Below are 25,076 nucleotides of genomic sequence, written 5' to 3'. Positions count from 1 at the left end.
TTGACATATATCCTCAGGAGATGGAGGATGACAAAGTTGTTCGGATACTTGTAACGTGTCAGAGAAACACAAAGCAAACAAAATAAATGTTTGGTTTCTCAGTAGGTAATATTACCCAGGATTCAAATGCATTCACTTTGCCTGCAGATTTAGTCAGTATATATTTATTTTTATCTTAACAGTCACCATTTTGACAGTAATTTTGTTAGACACACAACATTAAAATCAGAAACACAGCTTCCAGTAAAAGGACACATTCCATTTGCTGCTGTTATTTTTAATATATGCTGTCTTGCCCCACTTTGGCCCATATAAAATAAAAATATTTGAACGGGACAGAGGCAAGATAATTATAGTAACCTAGGACTCCATAAACTGGCATATCAGCCTGGTCAATAGATTCTTTCTTTATTTTCATAAATCATAACAATACAAGGTGTTTTCAGTGAGAGTTTTTTTCCCAGTTGTGCAATGGGTAAATACTTCTATTAATTCATGACCATATGTATTTGTTTTTTTAAAGTTAGGTCGGCAGTGAGCTGAATTTGTATATGCTGTCTCCTGACTTGCAGGGGCAATCAGAGTAATTTCATTCAAACTTAGGTCCATATTTTACTTACTTCACATTCTTGAAAAGCTGGCAATAAATTAGGACATTAAGTGGGTTCTAGAAAAAACACTCCATAGATTTCCAAATATAAGGGAAGAATGGAGGCTCCAAAGAATAGCCCAATTTTTAGGGCTGCCCAAATTTTGTGATCAGAAAATGACTACTCTGCCAGAAATATGTCCAAGTAGACTTAGGGATTCACAGTCTTTGATCACTCGTGGCCATGGTTAACCTTGACTACTCCTGTATGTTCACATATATGAATTTGCTATGCCTAATTCTTTTTCAACAGCAACCACCACAATAACCCCACCGCACTGGCTTGATAGAGGCATAATTCCAGGGCTGAGCCAGGACATCTGCCTTCCTTAGACCTTCCAAGTTCTACAGTCATCCTCTGCAGAAAATGGTCCACACCGATCATCTCAAGATAATGACAATAAGTGTTCTTGGAGTGAACACTGACATTTTCCCAAGAAATCCTCCTGGAGTTAAGTCTTTTATGTCCGATGTTAATGTTGCTCCATCTGCTTGCTCAAATCAGATTAACTGGATAGCTGCATAATTTGGGAAATTCACAAAACTTTCCTATAGCCAAGATAGAGCTATTTTTGGCCTTGTTTAATCAGACAGAATAATTAGGTAGAAGAAGGCTCCCCCTTGATTTTCTCTTTATATAAAAGGATGTCACAAACAGAGAGGATAAAGCTATGCAACCTGGTTAATTCCACGCCAAGTAAAGAAACCTGATACAACTTTACAGTCTCTCAAAGGCCACAACCTTCTGTATTGAAAAGAGTGCTTATTGGGGACAGATTTTCACCAGTCAAATTACTTACAAATTTAATTAAATAGACTTTTGAGTTACTAAATGTTTATACACACTAGCTTTGCTCTCAGCTTCGTTCCATATATCATATAAGAGATAACCAGTCAGGAACAAAGGAACACTTGCAAGGTCAAATTCTTTTCAGTGTGTGTTATATCTTCTCTTCTAACACCAAGTCAACATTCCTCTCAAATCAAGTTAGGATGTCTTTCTATGTGCACTAGTGCAACCAAAAGTTGTGGATGTTTGCAGGAATTACTGGATGAAAATTTATTTATTCCCTGTGTTCTGCAAGAGGCCAGTCTAGATGATCATGATGGCCTCTTCTGGCCTTAAGAACCTCAGTGGGGAAAAAAAGTCTTGGATCATCAAAGACAGATCCGTGGTTTATGTAGAAAATATTACTATGGTATTACCATTACTGTCATCTGCTTTCATAGCAATCGTACAAAATGTCAAAGGTAAAATTAGAGAGCTCTCTTAGCTGAAGAACTTGTTTCTCATCATAAGAACATAAGAATGGCCATACTGGGTCAGACCAAAGGTCCATCTAGCCCAGAATCCAGTCTTCCGACAGTGGCCAACGCCAGGTGCTCTAGAGGGAATGAACAGAACAGGTAATCATCAAGGGATCCATCCTCTCTCGCCCATTCCCAGCTTCAGGCTAATAGCCACTGATGGGCCTATCCTCCATGATCTTCTCTAGTTCTTTTTAGAACCCTGTTATAGTCTTGGCCTTCACAACATCCTCTGGAAAGGAGTTCCACAGGTTGACTGTGCGTTGTATGAAAAAATATTTCCTTTTGTTTGTTTTAAACCTGCTGCCTATTAATTGCATTTGGTGGCCCCTAGTTCTTGTGTAATTAAAAGGAATAAATAACACTTTATTTACTTTCTCTACATCAGTCATGATTTTATAGACCTCTATCATATTCCCCCCACCCCATCATCTCTTTCCCAAGCTGAAAATTCCGTGTCTTATTAATCGCTCCTCATATGGAAGCTGTTCCATACCCTCTAATCATTTTTGTTGTCCTTTTCTGAACCTTTTCCAATTCCAATATATCTCTTTTGAGATGGGGCAATCACATGTGCATGCAGGATTCACGATGTGGGCATACAATGAATTTATATAGAGGCAATATAATATTTTCTGTCTTCTTATCTATCCTTTTCATAATGATTCCCAACCTTCTGTTTCCTTTTTTGACTTCTGCTACACGTTGAGTGGATGTTTTCAGAGAACTATCCACAATAACTCCAAGATCTTTTTCTTGAGTGGTAACAGCTCATTTAGACCCCATCATATTATATGTATTACTTTGCATTTATCAACATTGAACTTCATCTGCCATTTTTTTGCCCAGTCACCCAGTTTTGTGAGATCCTTTTGTAGCTCTTCACAGTCTGCTTGGGACTTAAAAATACTGAGTAGTTTTGAATCATCTGCAAATTTTGCTACAACACTGCTTACCCTTTTTTCCAGATCATTTATGAATATGTTGAATAGGGCTGGGCCAGTACAGACCCCTAGGGGACACCACTATTTACTTCTCTCCATTCTGAAAACTGACCATTTATTCCTACCCTTTGTTTCCTATCTTTTATTCTGTTACCAATCCACCAGAGTACCTTCCCTTTTATCCCATGACAGCTTACTTTGTTTAAGAACCTTTGTTGAGGGACCTTGTCAAAGGCGTTCTGAAAATCTAAATACACTATATCCATTGGATCGCCCTTGTCCACATACTTGTTGACCCCTCAAAGAATTCTAGTAGATTGGTGAGGCAGGATTTCCCTTTACAAAAACCATGTTGACCCTTTCCCAACAAATTATGTTTGTTTGACAATTTTGTTCTTTACTATAGTTTCAACCAGTTTGCCCGGTACTGAAGTCAAGCTTACCATCTGTATTGCAAGGGCCACCTCTGGAGCCCTTTTTTAAAAAAAATGGTGTCACATTAGCTATCCTCCAATCATTTGGTACAGTAGCTGATTTAAATGATAGGTTACAGGCTACAGTTAGTAGTCCTGCCATTTCACATTTGAGTTCCTTCAAAACTCTTGGGTGAATACCATCTGGTCCTGGTGACTTCTGTACCATCTGTTGTTTAATTTATCAATTTGTTCCAAAACCTCTTCTAATGACACCTGGGTCAGTTCCTCAGATTTGTCACCTTAAAAGAAATGGCTCAGGTTTGGGAATCTCCCTCACATCCTCAGCCATGAAGACTGATGCAAAGAATTAATTTAGTTTCTCTGCAATGGCCTTACTGTCCTTGAGTGCTCCTTTAGCATCTCAATTGTCTAGTGGTCCCAATGGTTGTTGTACTTAATTTTTTTTGCTATTACTTTTTGAGTCTTTGGCTAGCTGTTCTTCACATTCTTTTTTGGCCTTCCTAATTATATTTTCACACTTCATTTGCTGGAGTTTATGCTCCTTTCTATTTTCCTCACTAGGATGTAACTTCTTTTACTTTGTTGTTTAGTCATGGTGGCACTTTTTTGGTTCTTTTACCAAAAGGTGGGTCCATGAGTTAGTCTATTTAGGGTATGGAGTAGAGAAGTGGAATATCACTGTGGAGAAAATAGCATGACCTAGGACCTGCCTTTTCCAATACAAAACTCTATCTGAGGTAGTAGGTAAAGCAGGAGTTGACTCCTTTAAATATACCAGCGTTCTGTCCCTGGTCCCATCAGCTGCATTTAATGCAGATGCCTATAAAAGCAACTCATAGTTACAGGGCTACAGGCCCAGATGGCAGACCACACACCTACACTCTCTGCTTCCATGGCTGTCAATGAAATTATAAAACCTTATGTGACTGGCCAACTTGTTGCTGGTTTGATGCCAACAGTATGCTTAGGTCTGTACAATAGACATTAAAAAAAGCAATCCCTGCCTGAAAAATTTAGTTACATACCTAGAAGGTACATTCCACATTTACTGTTGATCTCTGGTTTTCAGTGAATCTTTTCTGGACTACCTTGTAGGCATCTCCTCAGCTCCTCTATAAGAAGGATGTCATTGCAGTAATCTGGCAGTCTGTGTAAAAGGGACAGGTATTTGAGTATCCTCCTACCCAGACAATGGATGCTTGTGTTTAGAACTGTTAACAGGTAGTAAAGGATGCATTTTTTAGGATGTCCAGTTTTACACAGTGAGCAATTCCTTCCCCAGCAATGAGGTGTATGAATAAGTCACTTCAACAGTGATGGTGGCGGTGCCTGGAGTTCTCCCTTTCCTCATTTCATTGTTATGCTCAGCAGTGCTTGCACACATCTGAAAACAATGACTATCCACCAGCTGCAGCATGCTGCCCATTGCCAGCCAAGTTTTTTTTCATTGGGACAGCCACACATTGCCAGAGTAAAAGTGGCATATGTCTGTGTGACATTTCTACCACTTCCACAGGGCCAACGCTCAGGTTACTTTCAGTCAGAGTCTGGAGTGGTGCCAGTTGACATTTGTTGAGGCAGCCAAGAAACTTTCTAGGAAATGCACCTTCTTGCAGAAAACCACAGGTCACCACCACCTGTCTTGAGAATTGCTGGACAGCCCCTGCTGGACAGCACTGGTCCTTTCTTACGTGGATCTTAAACTTGGTACAGCCCACACACACAAAATAAATAAAAATGAGGCTAAGAGCCTGATCCAATGCACTTTGGAGTCTTTTTGTTGTCTCCAATGGACTTTAAATAAGGCCCCAAAACCGCATGTCAGCTTATACTCGGAATTGTATATAGATGCTGAAATATTGTAGGACAGTATCACTTTCAGTGGTTTTAAGGGTGATGTGCACTTTTTTTTTGCTCCCACTTACCGTGGTGTGGGGGGAGCGGACTTGTCCGTGGCTTAATGTGTGGCATGTCAGAGTATGATGATACAGTGGACTAGCTTGCTGTGCACCATGTTGACCTGTGGACCCTGATACTGAGCATGAAAAGTTCTCTAGCATGCTTTGACATACTATGACCTGTTTCAAAGAGCTGTATGTCAAAGCATGCTCCAGAACTTTTAACTAAAGTAGCTTGTTCGAAGTGGTCAAAGTACTATAGGTTTACACCTGAGCTCACCATTCTGCCCCCTTCTCCACCTTTTCCCCTCAAGGCCCTGCCCCCGCCACTTGCTTCTCTCCCCCACTCCCTGGATCATCTCCACTCCTACTCAGCTGGACTCCCTCTGCTTCGGGGCTGGGATGGGAGCTGATACAGCCTGACAAGGAGCCTGCTTGCAGGTAGGAGGTGGCCCTGGCCGACCAGGAGCTGGCATGAGTCAATCACCCAGTGCCTCCCCACCCTAGGGTGACCAGATGTCCAGATTTTCAGATCTTTTTCTTATATAGGCTCCTATTAGCCCCTACACCCTGTCCCATTTTTTCACATTTGCTGTCTAGTCACCCTACCCTCCCACCCCACAGTAACCGGACTTTTGGTGGCTGGTCAGTACATCCCACTGGACACTGCCAGGGTCCCCTTTTCAACCCAACTTTCCAGTCAAAAACTGGGCAACCCTAATTAGGGCACCCAGACACCAGACTGTCCAGGTAAAACCCACACAGGTGGCAACCTTATGCTCAGCCCTATAAAAGGGGGAAAGAGAGACTGAAACATGGGAAATGAGAAGGGGTGAACACGACTGAGATGATGGTGAAACAGGGGAAGAGACAGAAGAAACTGGGACAGCTTAGAAATAGACTTAATAAGGGTGAAGGTAGGTAGTGAAGAAATAAAAAGGAGGAGTAAAAAAGAACAGCCAGGAAAGCTAAGTCAGTCCAGAGTGTGTGTTTGTATTTAAAGGGGCCGGGCAGAACATGTAGGGTACTGGGAGAAAGAGAACAGCTCACAAAGCAGCAACGTTTTTCAGCCAGCCCTATTCCACCAGGCTCTCTCACCCCTGCTCTCGTTGTCTCTCTTGCACCGACCATAATTCTCCCTGGGATCCTCCCCACAACTTTCCCGTGCGTCTCCCTGTGTACAGCCAGGACTGCTGCTTCTCCAGGTGCAGCCTCTGCTAGGTGGGCTGGCCGGGGGGGCTTTCTGCCCCGGTGGGGAGGAAGGCAGAGGGCGGATCCCGCTGTTTTGCAAGAGGAGAGGAGTTGGGCTGAGCTGAGCTGGAGCGCTGAGCTCATTCCAGCCGGCAGCGCTGTCAGCTGATGCAGAAGGGTCCTCTAGCCTCTTCCCCCCTCTCCTGAGTGGATTAAAACTCTGGCCGCTGAGTTTCTGGGTCAGGAGGATTATTCCAAGTGATGTGAATCATTTCAGCTACCGACTGGATTCAACTTGGGCTAGCGGCTCCTCCCCACAAAAAGGATGGCTGCCAATTTTAATGACATAGTGAAGCAAGGGTATGTAAAGATTAGGAGCAGACGTTTAGGTGTAAGTATTTGTGCTTTCCCTTTCTGTTTGGTTGTTCCGTGTGACATTAGTTAGCATTCTTGTTGGCCAGGGGCTGGAGGCAGCACGCGCGAGGGCTCCGATTGTCATTTCTTTTGCAAACTGCTCGGTGGCTGTCTAGGGGGGCGGGGGGAGGGGAATGTTGCCTTTTCTTTCTGTAAAGTGTGAGCTTGGGAAACGTCTGTTCCCTGCAGCCCCCAATTCAGATCGCTGCTGTGTCATCTGCACACCACAAATATAGGAACAGCTTGAGGTGCCGCGCAATAGGCTGCTCTCTGAACAGCTGTACTTTGGGTTTGGGGAAAGGGCAGACCAGAACTTGGACTCTGTCCTGCTTAGGAACACAAGCAAGATCTCCATTGCCAAAGGGCTCTAGTTCACTTAACTTTGCAGTGGAGCTGCAAGTCTTCAGGGACGGTGGCTCAGAGTCTGACAGTAACATGAAGCTATAAAAGAATCTGAACTGGGAAGATCCCTTCTGAAATGTAGAGAAGGGTTGGCTTTTGGTGACTTCTTTTAAAACAGATGTGTGTTTTGGGGAGTTGTTGAGAATCACTGGGGGCAGGGAGCAGTGACATACGTGGAGGGGTGTTAACTAAAACTTTCTCTAGGATGCTATTGGAAGGCCTGTGTGACTGATTTTTAGAGCTTGTGTACAGGGAGAAAGTCAGGAAAATTAATCCTAATTAAGTAAAGGTGGGAATTTAGTGGATTAGTTAACTCCCATTAAACCCTTGTGTGGATGCTCTTACTCAGAATTAAAGTGGCCTTAATTCAGTTTATTAATCATTAAGGCTGCTTTAGTTCTGAGACAGAGCATCCACACATGGGTTTACTAAAACCACTTTAAATGCATCCCCTTAGTTAATCAGGATTAATTTTTCTGAATGTCCCCATGTAGACAAGACCTTACTTCCTGCGATGCAAAGTTGTGCCTTTTGAACTCAATAACATTTGTGGCTGTCAAAATCATTCATCTCACCTGGATTTGCAATTGCAGCTGCTCTGATGCCACACTGGATATACCTAGGACTGATCATCTGCCCATTAAAAGTTGGCATTTGTGATTTAAAAGCTCAGGTGTGTTGGGGAGAGGAGGGAGATTTGTACTAGTCTTAAAACATTCTAAAACTCTCTGCATTGAGTTTGGGGGGTGCACAATAAATTTATACTTTCTGATATTTTTTTCTTCTGTCTGCCACTTCCTTTTCTTTTGCAAATATGCATTTGGTTACTATTGTGAAATGTTTATGGATTTAAATGTAGGTGTGATACATATAATGTAAGCAGGCCAATTCTTTATGGAACATCTTTTGGCTTTCATTTTCCTGACATGTGATTTATTTCCATTAGCATTATTGAGAATACGGTGCTGCTGTCTCTCTTCTGGGTATCAAAGCATGGCAGCTACCTAAAAGCTGCAGTTAATCAGCCTTTCAGGCTGCAAAGCATGATTCTTATTGTATAAAATATGCAACCTAGTTAGAAGGTAGTGCAAGGTAGGGAGTGCGAGGTTCTCAGAATAGATTTTTCTTTTGGATGTAGTTACCCTTTTGTTATGAGAAGTTTAGAGTGCCTTCTGGTTTTTGTTGCATACCAACATGAATAGCCCTTGCATTACTAATCCAGTCACTCCTAATGATTCATAATTTGAAGCTTACATGGAGGTTTATCACATGGGAATTTATGTGAAAGATTCTGCAGATATCTAAAAGTTTTTGCGGGTTTATTACAGTTATGATTTTTTTGATCTATATTTACTTGATATATAAACAGTGTTACAGAAAAACAGGCACTCATGGAAGTATAAAAGGAGAACTTTCCATAAGTGATGCATGGAGTTTGTACAGTGGAGTCTTCTGACAGCTAAAATATGATATTGCTTGTAATTTCCTCATGTTGATGGAATCTGCACAATCTGTATAATTAGTCTTGGAAGGATTAGCTTTTTATCAGTAAATGTTGGTAAACGTTGATTCACTGTACACACACAAACTAATAAAAATATTTATATCAATAATCGAAATGTACAGGTAGCAAAGTAAGACAAGTACTGCTTAAGAGCTTATTAGTTTGATTTAAGGATATTTACTTTGTAGATTTTGATACGTGATATCAATTTGTGCTTTACCAGTGATAAAGCTTTAACTTCTTGAATCTCAACATCTACTGTCATAAAAAAAAAAAACACCTGACACCTTCTCACCGCCCTCTAATTTCCCCCCAACTGCAGAAAATTTAAATTGATGACAAAAAAAAGTTCCAAAATAAATATAGGTATTATCCATTGAAATTATTAAAAATCTAATTCTGCCAAGTATATGTATAATATATACAGTAGGCGTGACCCTTCGAAGAGAAGGATTTAATTTTGGGCATTCTCCGATAGACTTATTGGGCCTAATACATCTCAGATAGAACTCCATGACAGCCATGCATCCAGACCTTTATTATGGGTAACTTTTATTGTATTTATCAATACTGGGGAGGGGAAAAACACTCGTAAAACAGAGGAAAATGAATACCGTGTGCGCAATTTCCCATTGAAACAAACAAGGAATATACCATGCAGTTCACAATAGATGAATAAACAGACCAAACTTCCAAACAGCAGCTAACTGTAAAAGGGGTGCCAGAGAAGGTGGATGGGCATGTAAGCAAGCCCAGTCAGTGGTTTAGTGTTAGTAAGACAATGTGGAACTTCACTTATCGCTGTGTAAAACCTTGCAGCTGCCTCACTCTTTATGGAAGAGTATTCTCAGTCCCTATAGTATGTAGACTGAAATTTTCCTCTTGTTGGTTTATTTAGTTAAGATCCATAGAATTGGAATTAATCTCTTTTTAAAAGGTTCTCTCCTTTACTTAACCTGATTGCCTTTAACCAAGGTAAAGAACTTTGCAATTTACCGTCACCAGTTGATCTAAGACAGGACAAACATGGTGTGAAGAGTGCACTTATAATTTGAAAGAGTCAAAAGTTGAACAGGACCAAAATTTGGACAGTGACCTAGACTGTAAGTCAAACACCCACATTTGGACCTAAATTATATCCTTGCTAAGCCACTGACTTTTCAACCCAATGGGGCATAGGTAATAGGCTTGTTACAGCTACCAAATAAGCAGGTTACTCCTTTAGCTCAAGTGACCAAGGGCTGTGCGGAGGAACTGAGGACCAGGGGTGGCTCCAGGCACCAGCGCACCAAGCGCATGCCTGGGGCTGCCTGCCGGTGGCTGTGGGAGTGGAAGTCAGGGAGCCTTCGGCAGCATGCCTGCGGGAGATCCGCCGGTCCCACAGCTTTGGCAGCAATTTGGCAGCAGGTACGTTGAAGCCGTGGGACCAGGAGACCTCCTGCAGGCGCGTCACTGAAAGCCGCCTGACTGCCGTGCTTAGGGCGGCAAAATACATAGAGCCACCCCTGCTGAGGACCCACCTTCAAACTCCACTGATGCCCCATACACATGCAACGAGTAATTTTGCAGTGTGTAATATTCTCTCTACTACTAGTTCAGACTGCTAACGCTAGAAATAACTGGGTTTCAGATTTTTTACCACTTGCATTTACTGTAAATGTCTCAGCTTTCCAGTGCCAAGATTTCAGATTCCACTGCATTCTAGTAATACTTGCAGTAATTATAATTAACGTAAGTACTTAAATATAAGACCAGCTTGTGTAGAGTGCTGGAGAGACTAAAGATCAGTACCACACCCACTTGTCGCTCTGAACCAGCACATATGTATCAGCATAATTCTGCTTCAGCCAAAGCTTTCAATGGGTTGTACTGACCCCTGGAGCTGTCTGTTTTAGGTACCTATGACCCCCATTAATGTAGTATCCGTGCACCTCACAATCTGGGATGATTTTTATCCTCAAAACACCCATGTGGGAACGGAAGTGCTATTTTATACCAATATGATACCATCTTACAGATGGGGAACTTAGGCCTAGATCCTCAAAGGCACTTAAGTGTAACTCTGCTCGGCATTGCAGCTTCTAACCCATAGGCAGCTTGCTGTCTAGTGAAACGCACAGCTCTGTGGGTTAGTGCCCAGGCTCCCCATACAATGCTTGGGAAGAGTTGGGCACCTAAGGAAGGATACCTCAAAAGCCAGCAACCTGAGTCGGGAGCCTCCACAGGTAGCTAGAAGGGAAATACTGAAGAGAGAGAGGCTTATGCACAAGACTGGGACCTTTCTTTGCTCAGGATCCCCTCCTGGAGTCAGGTGCCTATGCCAGGTCAGATAGCTCATGCTTCAGCAGCCAAAACTGAGACCTTTCTCTCTCTGGTTGAGAGAGAGAACCTCACCCCCTGCCAATATCCTGATGGTTAGGACACTGATTCAGAGCAGTCATGGAGGCAGGTCATGCAGAAGGTCTGTGGTTGAAGCAGGGACTTGGACCCAGGTCTTGAGACATCTGGGCTAGTGTCTTGACCACAGGACAATTCTCCCTCCTAGATGGGGATACAGTCCATCAAATTATTACTTTCCATATATTATGGCATGCAGCGGGCAACTCCTCTAACCTTATCATAGTGAAAATGGTAAATACAAGCGGCTCAGCACTCGCAGCTGAGCCCAGATTTTCACTTCCATATCATTTAGGTGTCTACACAAGAGCTGAGCTCTTTGAAAATCTGGCCCATGAGTAACTTGGCACACTTTGTGGGAAGTCACATTAAGTTCAGTGTGGCTACTCATGTGCCCAACTATGGATTGGATTGTGGCCTTAGTTTGCTTTATTTTAGAGAGAGACAGAATCCAGATGAGTAAAAGGGCCTCTTCTCTTCTTTCCATATATTTATGGTTATGATATAGGTCTTGCAGTTCACTCAAGCACGCCTTGTTGACAGCAGTGATTAAGCTAATTTGGAAGAGGGTGGTTACACACCAATATTATCCAGTCCCACTTTATTTTGGTGATTTCTAGCTTGGTGTGTTGGACTACAGGTGTATTTTCCTGTTGTATTCTGGAGTGAGATACATTTAGATTGGAGAAGTAAAATACATAAGTAGATGTGTAGTGACACATGTTCTTGCTTTCGTCTTCACAATAATCAGTTACAAGTGCTATTTTTATGGATACAGGGTTGAGTTGTCTGGTGTTACTCTGTTCGAATCCTGACTCGGACGCTGAGTCTGTGGTCTTGAGCAAGTTACTTCAGCTTTCCATCTTGGTGAGTCTTGCTGGCTAAAGTAAGACTCTCATCCAGTCGCCTTAGCAGAGGCTGGTGCTGGTTGTATTGAGCCCTGTGCAGGTTGAAGGGCAGGGAGGAGTAGGAGGTGAGCAAATACTGGTGAAATTCCTCAGAAATAAAGCTGGCTGAAAATTGTCTGAAATATTTGTGCAGCAAAAGAGGGTTTACCTGAAAACATCAGTATTTTTCATGGAGAGACTTCTATTTTGTGTGTGTATGTGTGTTTTGTTTTCTAACTTGATTTATTTTGAAACAAAACTTCAGGGGGGAAAACTGTTTTTTAAATTGTGGTGTTAATTCCACTTTCTGATTGTTTTCTAATTGGGAGAAGGTGGGGGAATAGTAAGTGTGTGTGATGGTGGGGTGGGGAGACAATTTTAAAACCACAAATAAAACTTTCAATACAGGATTTTTCTCACTAAAACTTTAGTGGGGAAAACATCCTTGTTTTGTGAACCGCTGTCTGAGGGCTCATTCCAAAGTGGGAAGGATTCCATCACTCTGTGGTGAGATGGAAGACAGAGAATGGGTCTAATGTTTTTCTCCAAGAAACCTGGCATGTGTTTAATCAGTGAATCGGCTCTTCAGGCCATATTCTGCGCCTAGTTTCTCCAGTGTAAATCTGGGCTAATTCCATCCTGAGGAAAAATGGAAGCAGACCGTACAACTTCTCTTAAATTCTGACATTTCTACGAGAGTGCGGTGAAGCTGATGCTTGTGTGTGTGTGTGGTTCTTAAAACTTGTTCAAGTAATTTTGTTTGAAAGCAAACCTTTTATTCAGAAAGCAAATCAGAGGACACAATTCTGGAAAGCCAGTGTATAACTTGAAATCTAATTTGGGTCATTTACGGTTTTTTACATTGTCTAAAACCTGACAATTTACATTTATGTAATAAAGAATAGTTCCCATAGCAACATTTTTATCACGTGCTTCCTCTGCACAACATTAACATCTCCCAGAGTCTTTCCATCCTTATGAAAAAAAGTCCTTTAAACGATGACATACGTCCATCTCACTTTCCAGTAAAACTGAAATACACAAGGGGTTGCAGCTGGATTGTACTGCTGGTAATTTTTTAGTATGCAATATTTTAAAATTCATTTCATTCCATTGATCACCTGCTCTGTGTTAATGGACAGCAGTTGTTCCTTTGTATTGTGGTAGTACTTACAAGCCCCAGTAATGGAGCAGGACTCCAGTTCCTGTTTACAGTCTGTTGTGTGATTCTCTGTGATTAATACACAACTAATCAAAAGCATTTGAGCTGATTAAAGCAATGTTTGCAAGCAACAATCATACATTTGTGTCACAGTATAAAATGTGTGGATCTTTTTAATCCAAAATAAAATATTGTGGGTGTGACGGGTTCCCCCTGGGGTGCCACCTGAAACTGGGGTACTGCCGAGCCCTCTGACCCACCAGCTTGGGCTCCCTTTCACCCCGTACTACTGTGATAAGCTGCAAAGTCCTCTGGCCTGCACTTTCACCAGCAGTCATACAGGTAGGGACACCACCAGCTGCAGTTACATGCAGGCTCTCTAACCACCAGCTTCCCAGCTTAGGACCCCAGAGCAGTACCGTCCTGCACTGGTCAAATCTGGCCAGTGTACGGATTTAATACCTGGTCCGCCTCTCTCCCAATGTGAAGAGAACAATGCACACTTGTGATAACCAGGCAGAGATTTTCCCCAAGTACTCCAGTCAAAGCTCACTGGTTTAGATTAAAACAAAAATAAGTTTATTAATTCCAAATGATAGATCTTAAGTGATTATAAGGGATAGCAAACAGATCAAAGCAGATTACTTAGCAAATACACCTCTTCCTCGATGTAATGTGACCCGATATAACACGAATTTGGATATAACATGGTAAAGCAGTGCTTCAGGGGGGCTGCGTACTCTGGCGTATCAAAGCAAGTTCAATATAACGCAATTTCACCTATAACGCGGTAAGATTTTTTGGCTCCCGAGGACAGCGTTATATCAAGGTAGAGGGGTAAACAAAAACACAATCTAAGCTTAATATACTAGATAGATTGGATATGAATGAGCAGATTCTCACCCTGGGAAATGATACAAGCAGGCTGCAGATTCTTAAAGCACAAGCTGCATTAGCTTTACAGCTTGGATTTCTCCTGTCTTCATTCACAGGCTAGAAATCCCTTTAGCCTGGGTCCAGCACTTCCCCCAGTTCAGTCTTTGTTCCTCAGGTGTTTCCATTAATCTTCATGTGTGGGGAGTGAAGAACCACAGATGATGTCACTCCCTGCCTTATATAGCTTTTGCATATGGCGGGAACTCTTTGTTCCCAAGCTTGGTTCCCAGACTAGTTGGTGGAAAAATAGTGACCTCCCAAAATGGAGTCCAGCATCATGTGGCTTGTTCACATGTCCTTGTAGAGACATAGCAGCCATCACTCTCAGGCTGTCTGTTGTGTTCTCAGGAAGACTCACCAGATGGGAGATAAACTTCTCCTAGGGCCTTTTGTTCTTTCAAATGGCCCATTTCTCTGAATAGGCCCTTCCCCACCCACTATCTAGCATGTACATTTGAAGTACAGATACAAAAAATTATACATGCATACAAATAGGATAATCATACTCGGCAAACCATAACTTTTCCAATGACAGCTCACATGACTTATCTTGCATAAACTACATCATAATTATTCTATAATCATATCATAATATCACTATGAAGAATATGGGGTGCAGTGTCACAGTGGGATGCTGTCTCATTAAATAAGGCCTTGTGGTCCTTTACTTCTTGAAATGTAGCTGGTCATCCTACTGCCTGGAGATGTACATTCAAATTACCAGATCAAATTGGACCAGCAGTCCATAAAGTCTGGCATGTAATATAAATAATTGATCATGACAAAAGCAGATCTTTGTGAAATAAGATTCCTCTTGTACTTGGGAGACATGAGAAATACAGGAGATGCCAGTCAGGTTACACTGAAACTGATCTTGCCCTCTCATTTATCCTTCTGAAAACAAAGATTTCTGTCTTGCCACTGAATAAGCCAAACCAGAAAAAATGTAATGAGAACTTTTCAGGTTTTTTTGACTGGCAGTAGAGCTGACCAATGGCTCAACTCTTTTTGAAATATTAAAAGTAATCTTTTAAATATTAATAATGGTTAGGACCTTACTGCCATTGACTTTTTTAACATGTAAGGTGCTCAGGTATAGCAGTGATAGACCGCAGTGTAATTCTCTAAGATAGGACTGTAATAGACAGCAAAGGCCAAGTCCTTATGTCAAGCTCTACTCAGTGTGGGGGTGGGGTGGGAGAAGTGGCTGTAAGCCACTTTTCTGCTCCCCTAATGCAGGTGTTGGCTGGGGTCCAGAACACTTGAAGTTAAGGTGGCAGGAGCACTTCTGTAAGGATTGCTGGATCACAGGATGAACTTTGTTTCTGGGGGCAGGGAGTGGGTGGTGTAGAGCTAGCTAAGTCAGTTTTATGTCCCTCCAGGATTTTCACGGTACTAGGGAATTTCCAACTGCCTTATTAGGGCATCTATGCTGCTCGAGAAGCTAGCCCAAAGACTCCTTTGTTCAAGATCCACATTAGCATCATGAAATATCAGAATTGATATACATTTGGTTGTTAGGTTCAGTGTTTGCTTTGGCCATTGCGATTGGTTTCCCTTTGCCTTTAATCACTGGACAAGACTATATCCACCAATGAAGATACCCTATATTCATTCTACTTTTAACAGCTGCTTCATGACCCTGAGAGACTACTTGTGTTGGCTGCTGGTGGGTGGATGTGTAACTTGTAAATTCAGATTGTGTACTTCCCTGAATGTTGTGAGATTTTTAAACTTACCGTATTCTGTGACAACTCTAGACTCGCTTGATTTACAGTATCATAATGAAGGAAAACTCGCCCAGATTAAAGACTAGTTGTCACTAGAGATGAATTAAAAATTATTAATCTTCTTTAAATATCATGGGAAATACTGTAGAGCACTTTCATATGCAAGATAATGCCCATATGTTAGATGAGGATGTATTAGAGATTAAATTTGATTCTGAGAAAAAGCCTAGTTATTTAAATCAGCTTTGACTGTCTCTCATATCTTGAGGCCAAACGTATATTAATTCAATTCTATAGCAGTATATACACAGACAATTGTGTCTGAATCACTCGCCATTCTAAATTCTTTGGTCATCTTTGCCATTCGGCCTAGTGCATTTGCTTTGTAATGTTTCTTTAATGTCTACAAGAGAAGAGATTTTTGCTGGAAAATATATACAGTTCAGTAATCGGCTACATAGTATGGTTGCAAGCCAAAGAACATCCTGCAATTGAAAATAATATGTAGCACTTTTAAAACCAATGGATAACTATAAAGAAAACTACTACTGTAATATATGTAATATCTGATTTTATAAAATTATTTTTTGCATTGTATTGAATGGGTATATGGAGATTACAGGGCAAATCATCAAGTACCATAAACTGTCATAACTTCATTAAATCCAATGGAGCTATGATACCTTACAGTAGCCGAGGATCTGCACTAACTAACTTGTGTACTGGTGCACTTCATCCTATGATATGCCAAGACATGGCACACAAGAAAACCAGCTGCTTATTCCCTTAATGTGGGGTTTGTTGAACAATAGGAATGCAGTCTGCGTCTTGTAGCTATGTCTTGGCACCAGTATTTACCTTGATCACATCTTCTTCCCGACTGCTCACCGGAAGTTTGTTCTGAGTCTTGTGAAATCTACCACCTCTGCACTTGCTAGGCCATTCACTGAGATGTTCTCACAGTTACCATGAGCCTGTCTGTCAGTATTTGTAATGATTAAATCCAGAATCACCATATTCTGTTTGCATCTCACAGCTGTAGTCCCATCTGCTGATGGGACGCCTTTGCTGTGTGAAGAAACATCCACCTTCCATAGAGTTAGAAAGTGGATCCTTCTTTGGGAGTCTGGCTGAGATCCTCAGAAGTATTTAGGTTTCTTACCTCCATAGGTCTCCTCCCTTGTCACTGCCTTCCTGAACTAGAGCATTGAGTTAGCCAGTTTAGAGGTGGGATTGCCCTACAAACTACAGTTATAAGCAATCAACTGGCTTCATGTGTAACTTACTAACTGTGATGGCTAGACACTAGTTCATAGAGATGAGTACTGATAACTGTTCTTGCGGAAGGAACAGCCCCAATGTTTAGTCCACTTCTAAAATATCAGTTGTATAGTTTGTGCTTCAGATCCAAAAATTAACTTCCCAAATAGGTTTTACAGTTTAGGGAAACTTCCAAATGAATTACATACAGTTCCAATTACAAGGCTGGCCTTGTGCAGACACTTTGAACACAGCTCTTGGGCATCTAAATGTACAAGTGGCTAGGCCTTCAAAGGAAGTCAGCATTCTGTAGCTCCCATTCTTGTCTGTAGGAGCTGCTGGGTGTTGAATGCTCTTGGAAAATCTGGCCACTTCATTTGGGTGCCTAAGGGGAAGCTGAGCTTTTGAAAAATCCTGGCTCAAAAGTGGATGCCCAACACTTTCAAAAGCTTGACTTACTAATGAAGAGGTTAGATCGTCAAAAGACTCAAAGCCCAGCAACTGTCATTGAGAACAAAGGGGACTGGGTAGACGGTAAACACTTGGAAGCCTTGGTGGGAGCTGTTGGGTACTTGGCTCTGTAGAAAATGTAGGCCATTTTGTTTTATTTTTTGCCAGGGAGGGAGGTGGGCAAAAAATTCCCATTGTTTCAGCTCCATCAGTGATAACACTAGAGTAAAAAAGGCTCCTCTGGTACAATTATCTTAATCATCATGTCCCCTAATCTGGATCAGAACTAGCCAAAACAAACATTGGGCGAAATCCTGGCTTCCAGTGTCCTGGAAAATCCTGGCTCCCAATAATGTCCCAGTGTTTAAAATGCTAGTGGTTGCAATAGCTTTTGTCTACACAACATCTCCCACTACTGCAGTCACTGGTGGAGATGCAACAATGGGAATTTTTTTGCTCCTAGTGCAGACAAGTTCACTGAGGACTAAATTGGATCCATGCATGGCTGTACTTTCCCTTTGTCAAAAAAAGTGGACCATATTCCTCTCCCAGAAACCTGCAGCCACCCTTTTCATTGTTGTGACTACCGCCTAGATTTAAAGAATTGTGGATCTGCACTCAAATTCTGTTCTGGGAATTTGGTTTTCGAGTGAGATGAGGGTGGGGAGAGGGAAAGCTGATTTTCTTAACTGTCTATCACTTACTTATAGCTAATTTCTAGGAAGCAGTTGTATAATAAGTAGAGTAACATGAAATGCTCTGAATGCCAGATGTTTCCGGATTGATTAAAGATTCAAAAGAAAGAGGAGTTCCCCAGGCTTCTGGACTGTTTAACTAGATTGATGTGTTACCCACAGGATTACAGATTCTTCTTTTATCAGACTTGCATGGTACTGAGAGGCTAATGTCATCTTAAAAAGCAACACAATATCACCTAAAAACTGACAGATGTGTATTTTTAGCATGTGCTAATTGACCATGTTGAACTTGGAATTTACCAACAAATCTCAGCCACACGGGCTAAATGCTAGATTTAAAAAATGTGGGCTGTACAACAATTTCAATTTACTATGAGCCACTTAGAAAATAAATTATCACTGTTGTTGCTATTTAGTTCTTAGATTGCACTAGAGCTAGCCAGGAAACAGTTTTGTTCCAATTTAAAAAAGTTGATGGATCTCAACATTTTATATCAAAAGTCTTGGGGTTTTCATGAAAAATCCAAACATATGAAAGGGGTAGGTGGGTGGGTGGAGACAGACGTTTTTAAGCTGAAATTTTTCATTTATCAAACTGAAATTTGCAGGTTTTTGTTTTTTGACGCCTTTAAAATTTCTCAAATAGAGAGTTCCTTTTTAATTGGGGGGGTGGGGGGTGGAGGCATTATTCTTTTGGGGATTTGTTTTTTTTCAAATGAAATTTTTTGACCAGCTCTGTGTGGTGAACTTTGTATCCTTGTCATCTTACAAAAAATAGGCCCAAATCCTGCAAGTTCTATGCGAGTGAACTCCTGTGTAATGGGGAACAAAGTGCAAGTTTGGGGTCATAGTGTAAGAAAATTCATGCCCTTACACTCATACCAGATAGTTATAACTTAAACTTTAAGATGTGAAGACTGAATCAAAGGAGATGAGTGCTGGAAAAGCTAAGAACTGCAACCTGCAATATGTTAAATTGTTGAATGATCATATTTTTAACAAATTATAAAATGTAAGTGTTGGAACAAATCTACAGCTATCAGGGATTTTGCACCACTTAATACGTCCCAGTGACAGCAGGGATAGAACTCAGAACTTTGTGCTCTAAAATCAGAGGCCTCCAACCATTTAACCCTCTTCCATATTTATGGAGTAATGTTGTACCCTGTGAGTGTATACATGTTCTGATAATTCAAGAACTAGCGGGCATCCAACTATGCTGTTTTAGGAAATTGTCATCTAGGCACATGTGCACAATTCAGCCCAAAAAGAAATAGCATGAAAAATATTTTTTCTGTATCAAAAAAGTATGTGGAGGTACAAAGTGCAACATATTTGGGGTACGTATCTTGTATTTTTAGTAGTTCTGTGTAGGTTTGCTTCTAGTCAGAGTATCTTGTGTTGCAGTAGTGATAACTATGCATCCTTCACTAAGCAAGCTGTTTGTTTGTTTGACATAAATGTAGTTTGTACATGCTAATAGATAGTGCATTTCTGGGGTAATGTTGTACTCCATGAGCATACACGTTGTGATAACTCATGAACTAGTGGCCATCCACCTATGCTGTTTTAGGACATTGCTTGTGCTTACTGATGATGGTGAGTGGCAGTGCAAGTGGTGGCTTCATACAATCACCTTAAGGTAGAAGATACTCCAAGGAGGTGTGGAAATTGCCTCTAGGCACACCTGGAATGAGAGTCCTTCTAGTTCTTTCAATTTGCTAGTTAAATTAATTTTTTGCTCAGAACATTTTTTTTTTTAATATTTGAAGTTTCTGAATGCATTTGGAGTACAAACTTCCCTTATGAGACAGTTAATGTAATTTTTTTCTAGACAATGAATGAAGATTAAACTGAAGGAAATCTTTTGTGGATAGAGGTATAAATCCTATGGCACAGCTGAGCAGGGTTGATTCCATTTGGTAAAGGGTGGTGGGTAGGCATGCATGCTATTGCTCTAGGACATTGTTAGGCTGACTTATTTGGAGATTAAGAGGACAGTAATTATGTGACTGCCACCATTTTGGCTAAAACAGGGAATTGAACAGGGGGCCTTCAGAACTAAAACCATGCATTGCCACAGACTGAGAGGAAGGTAGCCTTGCCATGTGAGAGCTGTAACAGTCTCATATCATCTGTGGACTGGAGACAGAGCAGGACAACACCCTGACCACTGGGTTACAGTTGCAAACTGATGATTAAATTACATTTTATGACATAAATTAGTAGGATGGTATTTTTGTTTACAGCCTCAAGCACTAGCCCTGTGAGTTGTTCAGGGTTTTTGTTTGCAGGAGTTCAGGGGAACCTGTTTCTCTTCACATGGTTTTCACCACATGATTTTTCAATTTGCAATTTTAAATTATTATCCTAAACTAAATTAATGATTTCAAGAGGAAGCTATGTGAAACTTAAATTATGAGTCTAGATGGATGTGACCATGTCCACTCAAAATTTGACCTGGGTACATTTGAGCTTTGCATAGTTCAGGAGTTTTCAGAGTGTAAGAAAATCTTAATCAGGTGAGTTGCACCTAGTTCCCAGTTCTATTAAAATTTCATAGCTTCTTCAGGTCACTAGTTTTGAGCTTCCTAATGTCATCCATGGTTATGCTGTTAATTTGTAAGGTGGTGGTTACCATTAGTAGCATCTGAAATGCTGATTGGTGATAACATCATAAGCAAAGGATGCTAAAAAAAGCTCCATGTTTGCCTGCAAAAATCTAGCAGATCTAAACATACCTTCTTTATGAATATCTAAAGATGGAGGATTATGTAGAAGACTTTTATGCTATGGTACATGTTAAAAGCCAACAATGAAGCAGGAATTTGTAGCTTTTTTTTTTTTTTTTAAAGAATAGGAATTACTCATTTTTCTAGGTATTTTTCAGCATGTGTTTCAGACTGAGTTGAGTCCCCCATATTTCTCTGGGTTTTCATTGTTTTGATGTAAAATTGGCAGTAATTCCAAATGTGAGCTCTTCCTCAACCCCCACCCCCCTCAATAAACTAAAAAGACTCCCAAATGAAGGGGGAGAGCGTGTGTTTAAAAATCCCAAAACAAGAACACCTGATTACGATGCTTTTAATCTCAGGGATTCAAAGTAACTCACAGTGCCCTGTGCAGCAGTGAATATATAATCAGTGATTGTGCATGATGTTTAATAAGGACAGTACTGATGGAGAATAATGGAATGGATGAAAATCCTTCATCTTCTTGCACTTCATCTTTATACAAATGAGATAGTAAACAGTAGAAAATGGCTAACGAGAACCAGGCTCTGTTGTGAGCAAAGTTGATCCTTCCCTATCATAGAAAGCCACCAGCCAGTGTAACTAACCATTATATAGTCTAAGGTCAGGTCCTCAGCTGGTGGAAGCTGGCATAGCTCCATGAAGTCAATGGAACTATATACTATAGACCTGCAAGCTATATACGTCTTTCAGTGCCAGTGAAACATCTTGGGGAAATAACAGATGGAGGGAGTATGATAACTAAGTCTGACATCTTGATTTTGTTTCTATAGTTTTAGATCCATTATGAGAGTTGATGGACTAATTTTGTAATTTTTTTTGCCTCAGTTCATCACGTGCTGTCAGAAATATCACTGGAGTACCAGGCTGTCAGTGAATCCGACTTTATTTCCTATACTGAAAGTAACATAATTTGTTTTTAATTAAAAATTGATGAGTAGAATGACTGCAGCATTTCTCTCCTCGTAACCGCACTACCGCAGATGAAATTGCCCCTTTACCTAGCATGTTATGTTCATCTGGGGAACAATACAATCTCCATTGTCAGCAAAGGAAAATTTTGTTTTAGTGCTCTCACTTATTTAGGTAAAGCATCTGCAAGATGCAGAGGATAAAGTGAGCTGCAAATTGATTGTACTGAAATAATTAATGCCTGTATTTTATGTGCTGCTGAACTACACTTACAGTACAATAGGAACCAAAGGCACTTCTTGCCACACTGTGTTCACATGACAAAGTACATGCTATTATTTTCCTCTCTGTTTAGTCAAATAATTCAATTTGTTGTGTGATGTGAAGATTCTTAATGAAGTAAGTGTTGTGCGTATATGTCATAGTCTATGGGCCTGATTCTAATCTCATACCCCTGTAAATCAAGAGTAACTCCACACAAGTCAACTGGTTTTAGGCTGGTGTGACTCCATCTAAATGAAATTGGGTCAGGCCCTAAGCATCTAGTCCTGAAATACCTAAACTCCCTGGAACTACCTGAACTACCCCATTTATATCCTGGGAGGACCAACTCATTCTCCTAACTTGAGATGCATGTAGTTTACACTGTCTGGATATTTCAGCTGAGACCTAAAAACTGAACCTTTGTGTAATAGTTTCCAGATTAGCTGCACCTCGGACCCCCTTGTGGTCTCTATGAGGGCACCCCACTTAAGTCTCAATCACTAAGCTTTTTCATGGTGGAATCCCACATTCTTCTCCCTCCTAGCAAGGGTCCTAAGCAGTGGACTCCAGCAATTCACTGACATCACTTCAGCAGGTTAAAATTCAGATTAGCACCTGCAGTTTAGCGGGTTGGGTGCAATGTTAGGTTACCAGTGACCAGGAAGCTTTCATAAAGCAAAGTGAAGTTATCCAAAACAAAAGCATTACAGGAGCTAAAAAACACATCTTAAAAGCAATAGACAGCTTATACACACTGGTAGACTCTGGGAGCAGGGCTGGCTCCAGGGGTTTTTGCCGCCCAAAGCAGCCAAAAAAAAAAAGCCGTGATCGCGATCTGCAGCAATTCAGTGGGAAGTCCTTCGCTCTGAGTGGGAGCGAGGGACCCTCCACTGAATTGCCGCCGAATACCTGGACATGCCGCCCCTCTCCGGAGTGGCCGCCCCAAGCACCTGCTTGCTAAGCTGGTACCTGGAGCTGGCCCTGTCTGGGAAACATAGGATATGTTTACATTGCAATTAAACACCCACCACTGGGCTGTGTCAGCTGACTCAGGTTTTCAGGAGTCGGGCTGTGGGGCTATGAAGTTACCTTGTTGATGTTCTGGGACCCTCTCAGGGGAAAGAGTCCCAGAGCCCGGGCTTCAGCCCGAGCCTGAACATCTACACTGCAATTTTACAGCCCCACAGCCTGAGCCATGTAAGCCCAAAATGTCAATGGATTCCACTGGCTCATTGATTTCCACGGGAGTTTTTATATATGCATAGGATGCAGGATCAAGATCACTTTAATCACACATGGGCTCTACTGTGTGTCTTGGTTCCACTTGAACAGCTCTTTGATTACTTTGGTAATTTAGAGCCCAGATGGGGCTATAACTCTTATGTCATCACATCAAAGCACTAGAAAAAGGAAATACATTTTGATAGTTGTGGGCTCTGCTTGGCAACAGAACTGTGCCACAATCCATTAGTACGTCCAGTACTTCATGCCAAGTGATCTCAATTACCATTCTGATTTTATTTGCTGTGAGGCAAAGCTAAAGTGCTTGTTAGTATGATTTAATGGACTATAATTCTGTCACTTTTAAAAAAGCAAAATGTTGTTGTTTAGGGTCAGCTTGCTGTGACTCACTTGATGGCATTATTTGCTATTTCATGAAAATAAATATCTTCCCTTGATTTGAGTCAGTCATAAATACAAGTGTGGGGGGAACCATGACTCACTGCACAGCTGTGATAAGTCTCAATGGGAAAAGAATAGAAAAGTGAAAGGAAGTAGTTGGCAGGGTGTTTGCTTTGGGAGGTCTGCTCCTGCCCCCATTGAAGTTAATGGCAAACCATCCAGTGATTTCAGTAGAAACAGGATTGGACTTTAAAAGTGGACCATTATACTCATCGTGTGCTAATAATACTTAGCTCTCCTATAACATTTGTCATCTATGGATCTTGAAGCAACTTTCAGTGAGCATAAATATTGTTAGAATTTATCAGACTGGAAGGTGGAGACAGGTGAAATGACTTGTCCAAGGTCATGTACCAGGTGACTGGCAAAGATGAGAAAAGAGCATTTGTGTTTTGACTTTCACTCCAATGTCGTGTCCATGGCACCTCATTGTCTAAGGCAGGGGTCCCCAAAGCGGTGCCTGTGGATGCCATGGCGCCCGCAGGGGCATCTAAATGTGTCCGTGTCCTGGCTGGTGATGGAGCATCTGCCGAAGGGCATCATCGAGAGGTGTTGCCGCCGAAATGCTGCAGAAATCGGGCGGCATTTCAGCGGATGCTCCACTGCGGCCATGGTCTTTCGTCTGGCGCCCGCCAGACAAAAAGGTTGGGGACCACTGGTCTAAGGAAATACACTGCAATAAGGAAAATATTAGTACTAATGTTAATTAAAGGTCTGAAATCAACCTAGATCCCTTTTCCCATGAAATCAACATCCTTGAATGCTGATAATGTTAGGTGTTAGTCAATACCTATAGGCTTATATACACACACCACTTGAATAGGTACTATGCACATGGTATTACTAAAGTGTGTATGTGTTGGGTCACCAGGCTAAATTGTACTATGCTTATTCTTGATCACTTTTGCTGAGACATGATACCCCCGTGACATGTATTGCTCAGCACTTGGCCTAGGAAGTACAGAAACTGTCAAAAGCTAGATGGACAAGGTACAATGTGGAAATAAAGTAAGATGTATGAATGCTTTGTATTAGAGAGTATCTTCATGCTCCTTAATGTTTGGAATTTAATATTCAGAATGAGAGCAGGGGAAAGTTCCAGGAGGCCTCAAACTCAAAGCTGGTGCTAGCTAGCTGTTCACATCACTAAGATTAACTAATGCTCATAAACTCATAGACTTTGAGGTCAGAAGGGAC

At 41.3% G+C, this 25,076-nt stretch overlaps 1 protein-coding gene across 5 annotated transcripts in view; it reads left to right on the top strand.

The window, feature by feature from the left end:
* The first annotated feature begins 6,587 nt into the window (after positions 1 to 6,587).
* DOK5 (docking protein 5) overlaps positions 6,588 to 25,076 on the top strand; it is an 88,818-nt gene continuing 70,329 nt past the window's right edge. For 3 of the 5 annotated variants that reach the window (XM_032774722.2, XM_032774724.2, XM_032774720.2), the window contains exon 1: positions 7,840 to 7,916. In XM_032774722.2, the coding sequence (XP_032630613.1) occupies positions 7,845 to 7,916 (72 nt within the window). In that variant the 5' untranslated portion in view covers positions 7,840 to 7,844. Of the gene's footprint in view, positions 6,819 to 7,839; positions 7,917 to 25,076 lie in introns of those variants that run through there. The other 2 variants (XM_032774721.2, XM_032774723.2) reach the window with 1 other exon arrangement.

The sequence above is a fragment of the Chelonoidis abingdonii genome, chromosome 14 (genome assembly GCF_003597395.2).
Source record: "Chelonoidis abingdonii isolate Lonesome George chromosome 14, CheloAbing_2.0, whole genome shotgun sequence".
In the NCBI taxonomy this organism is placed as follows: Eukaryota; Metazoa; Chordata; order Testudines; family Testudinidae; genus Chelonoidis; species Chelonoidis abingdonii.
The sequence above is the reverse complement of the archived record's forward strand: the minus strand, read 5'-3'. Positions and strand labels throughout refer to the sequence as shown.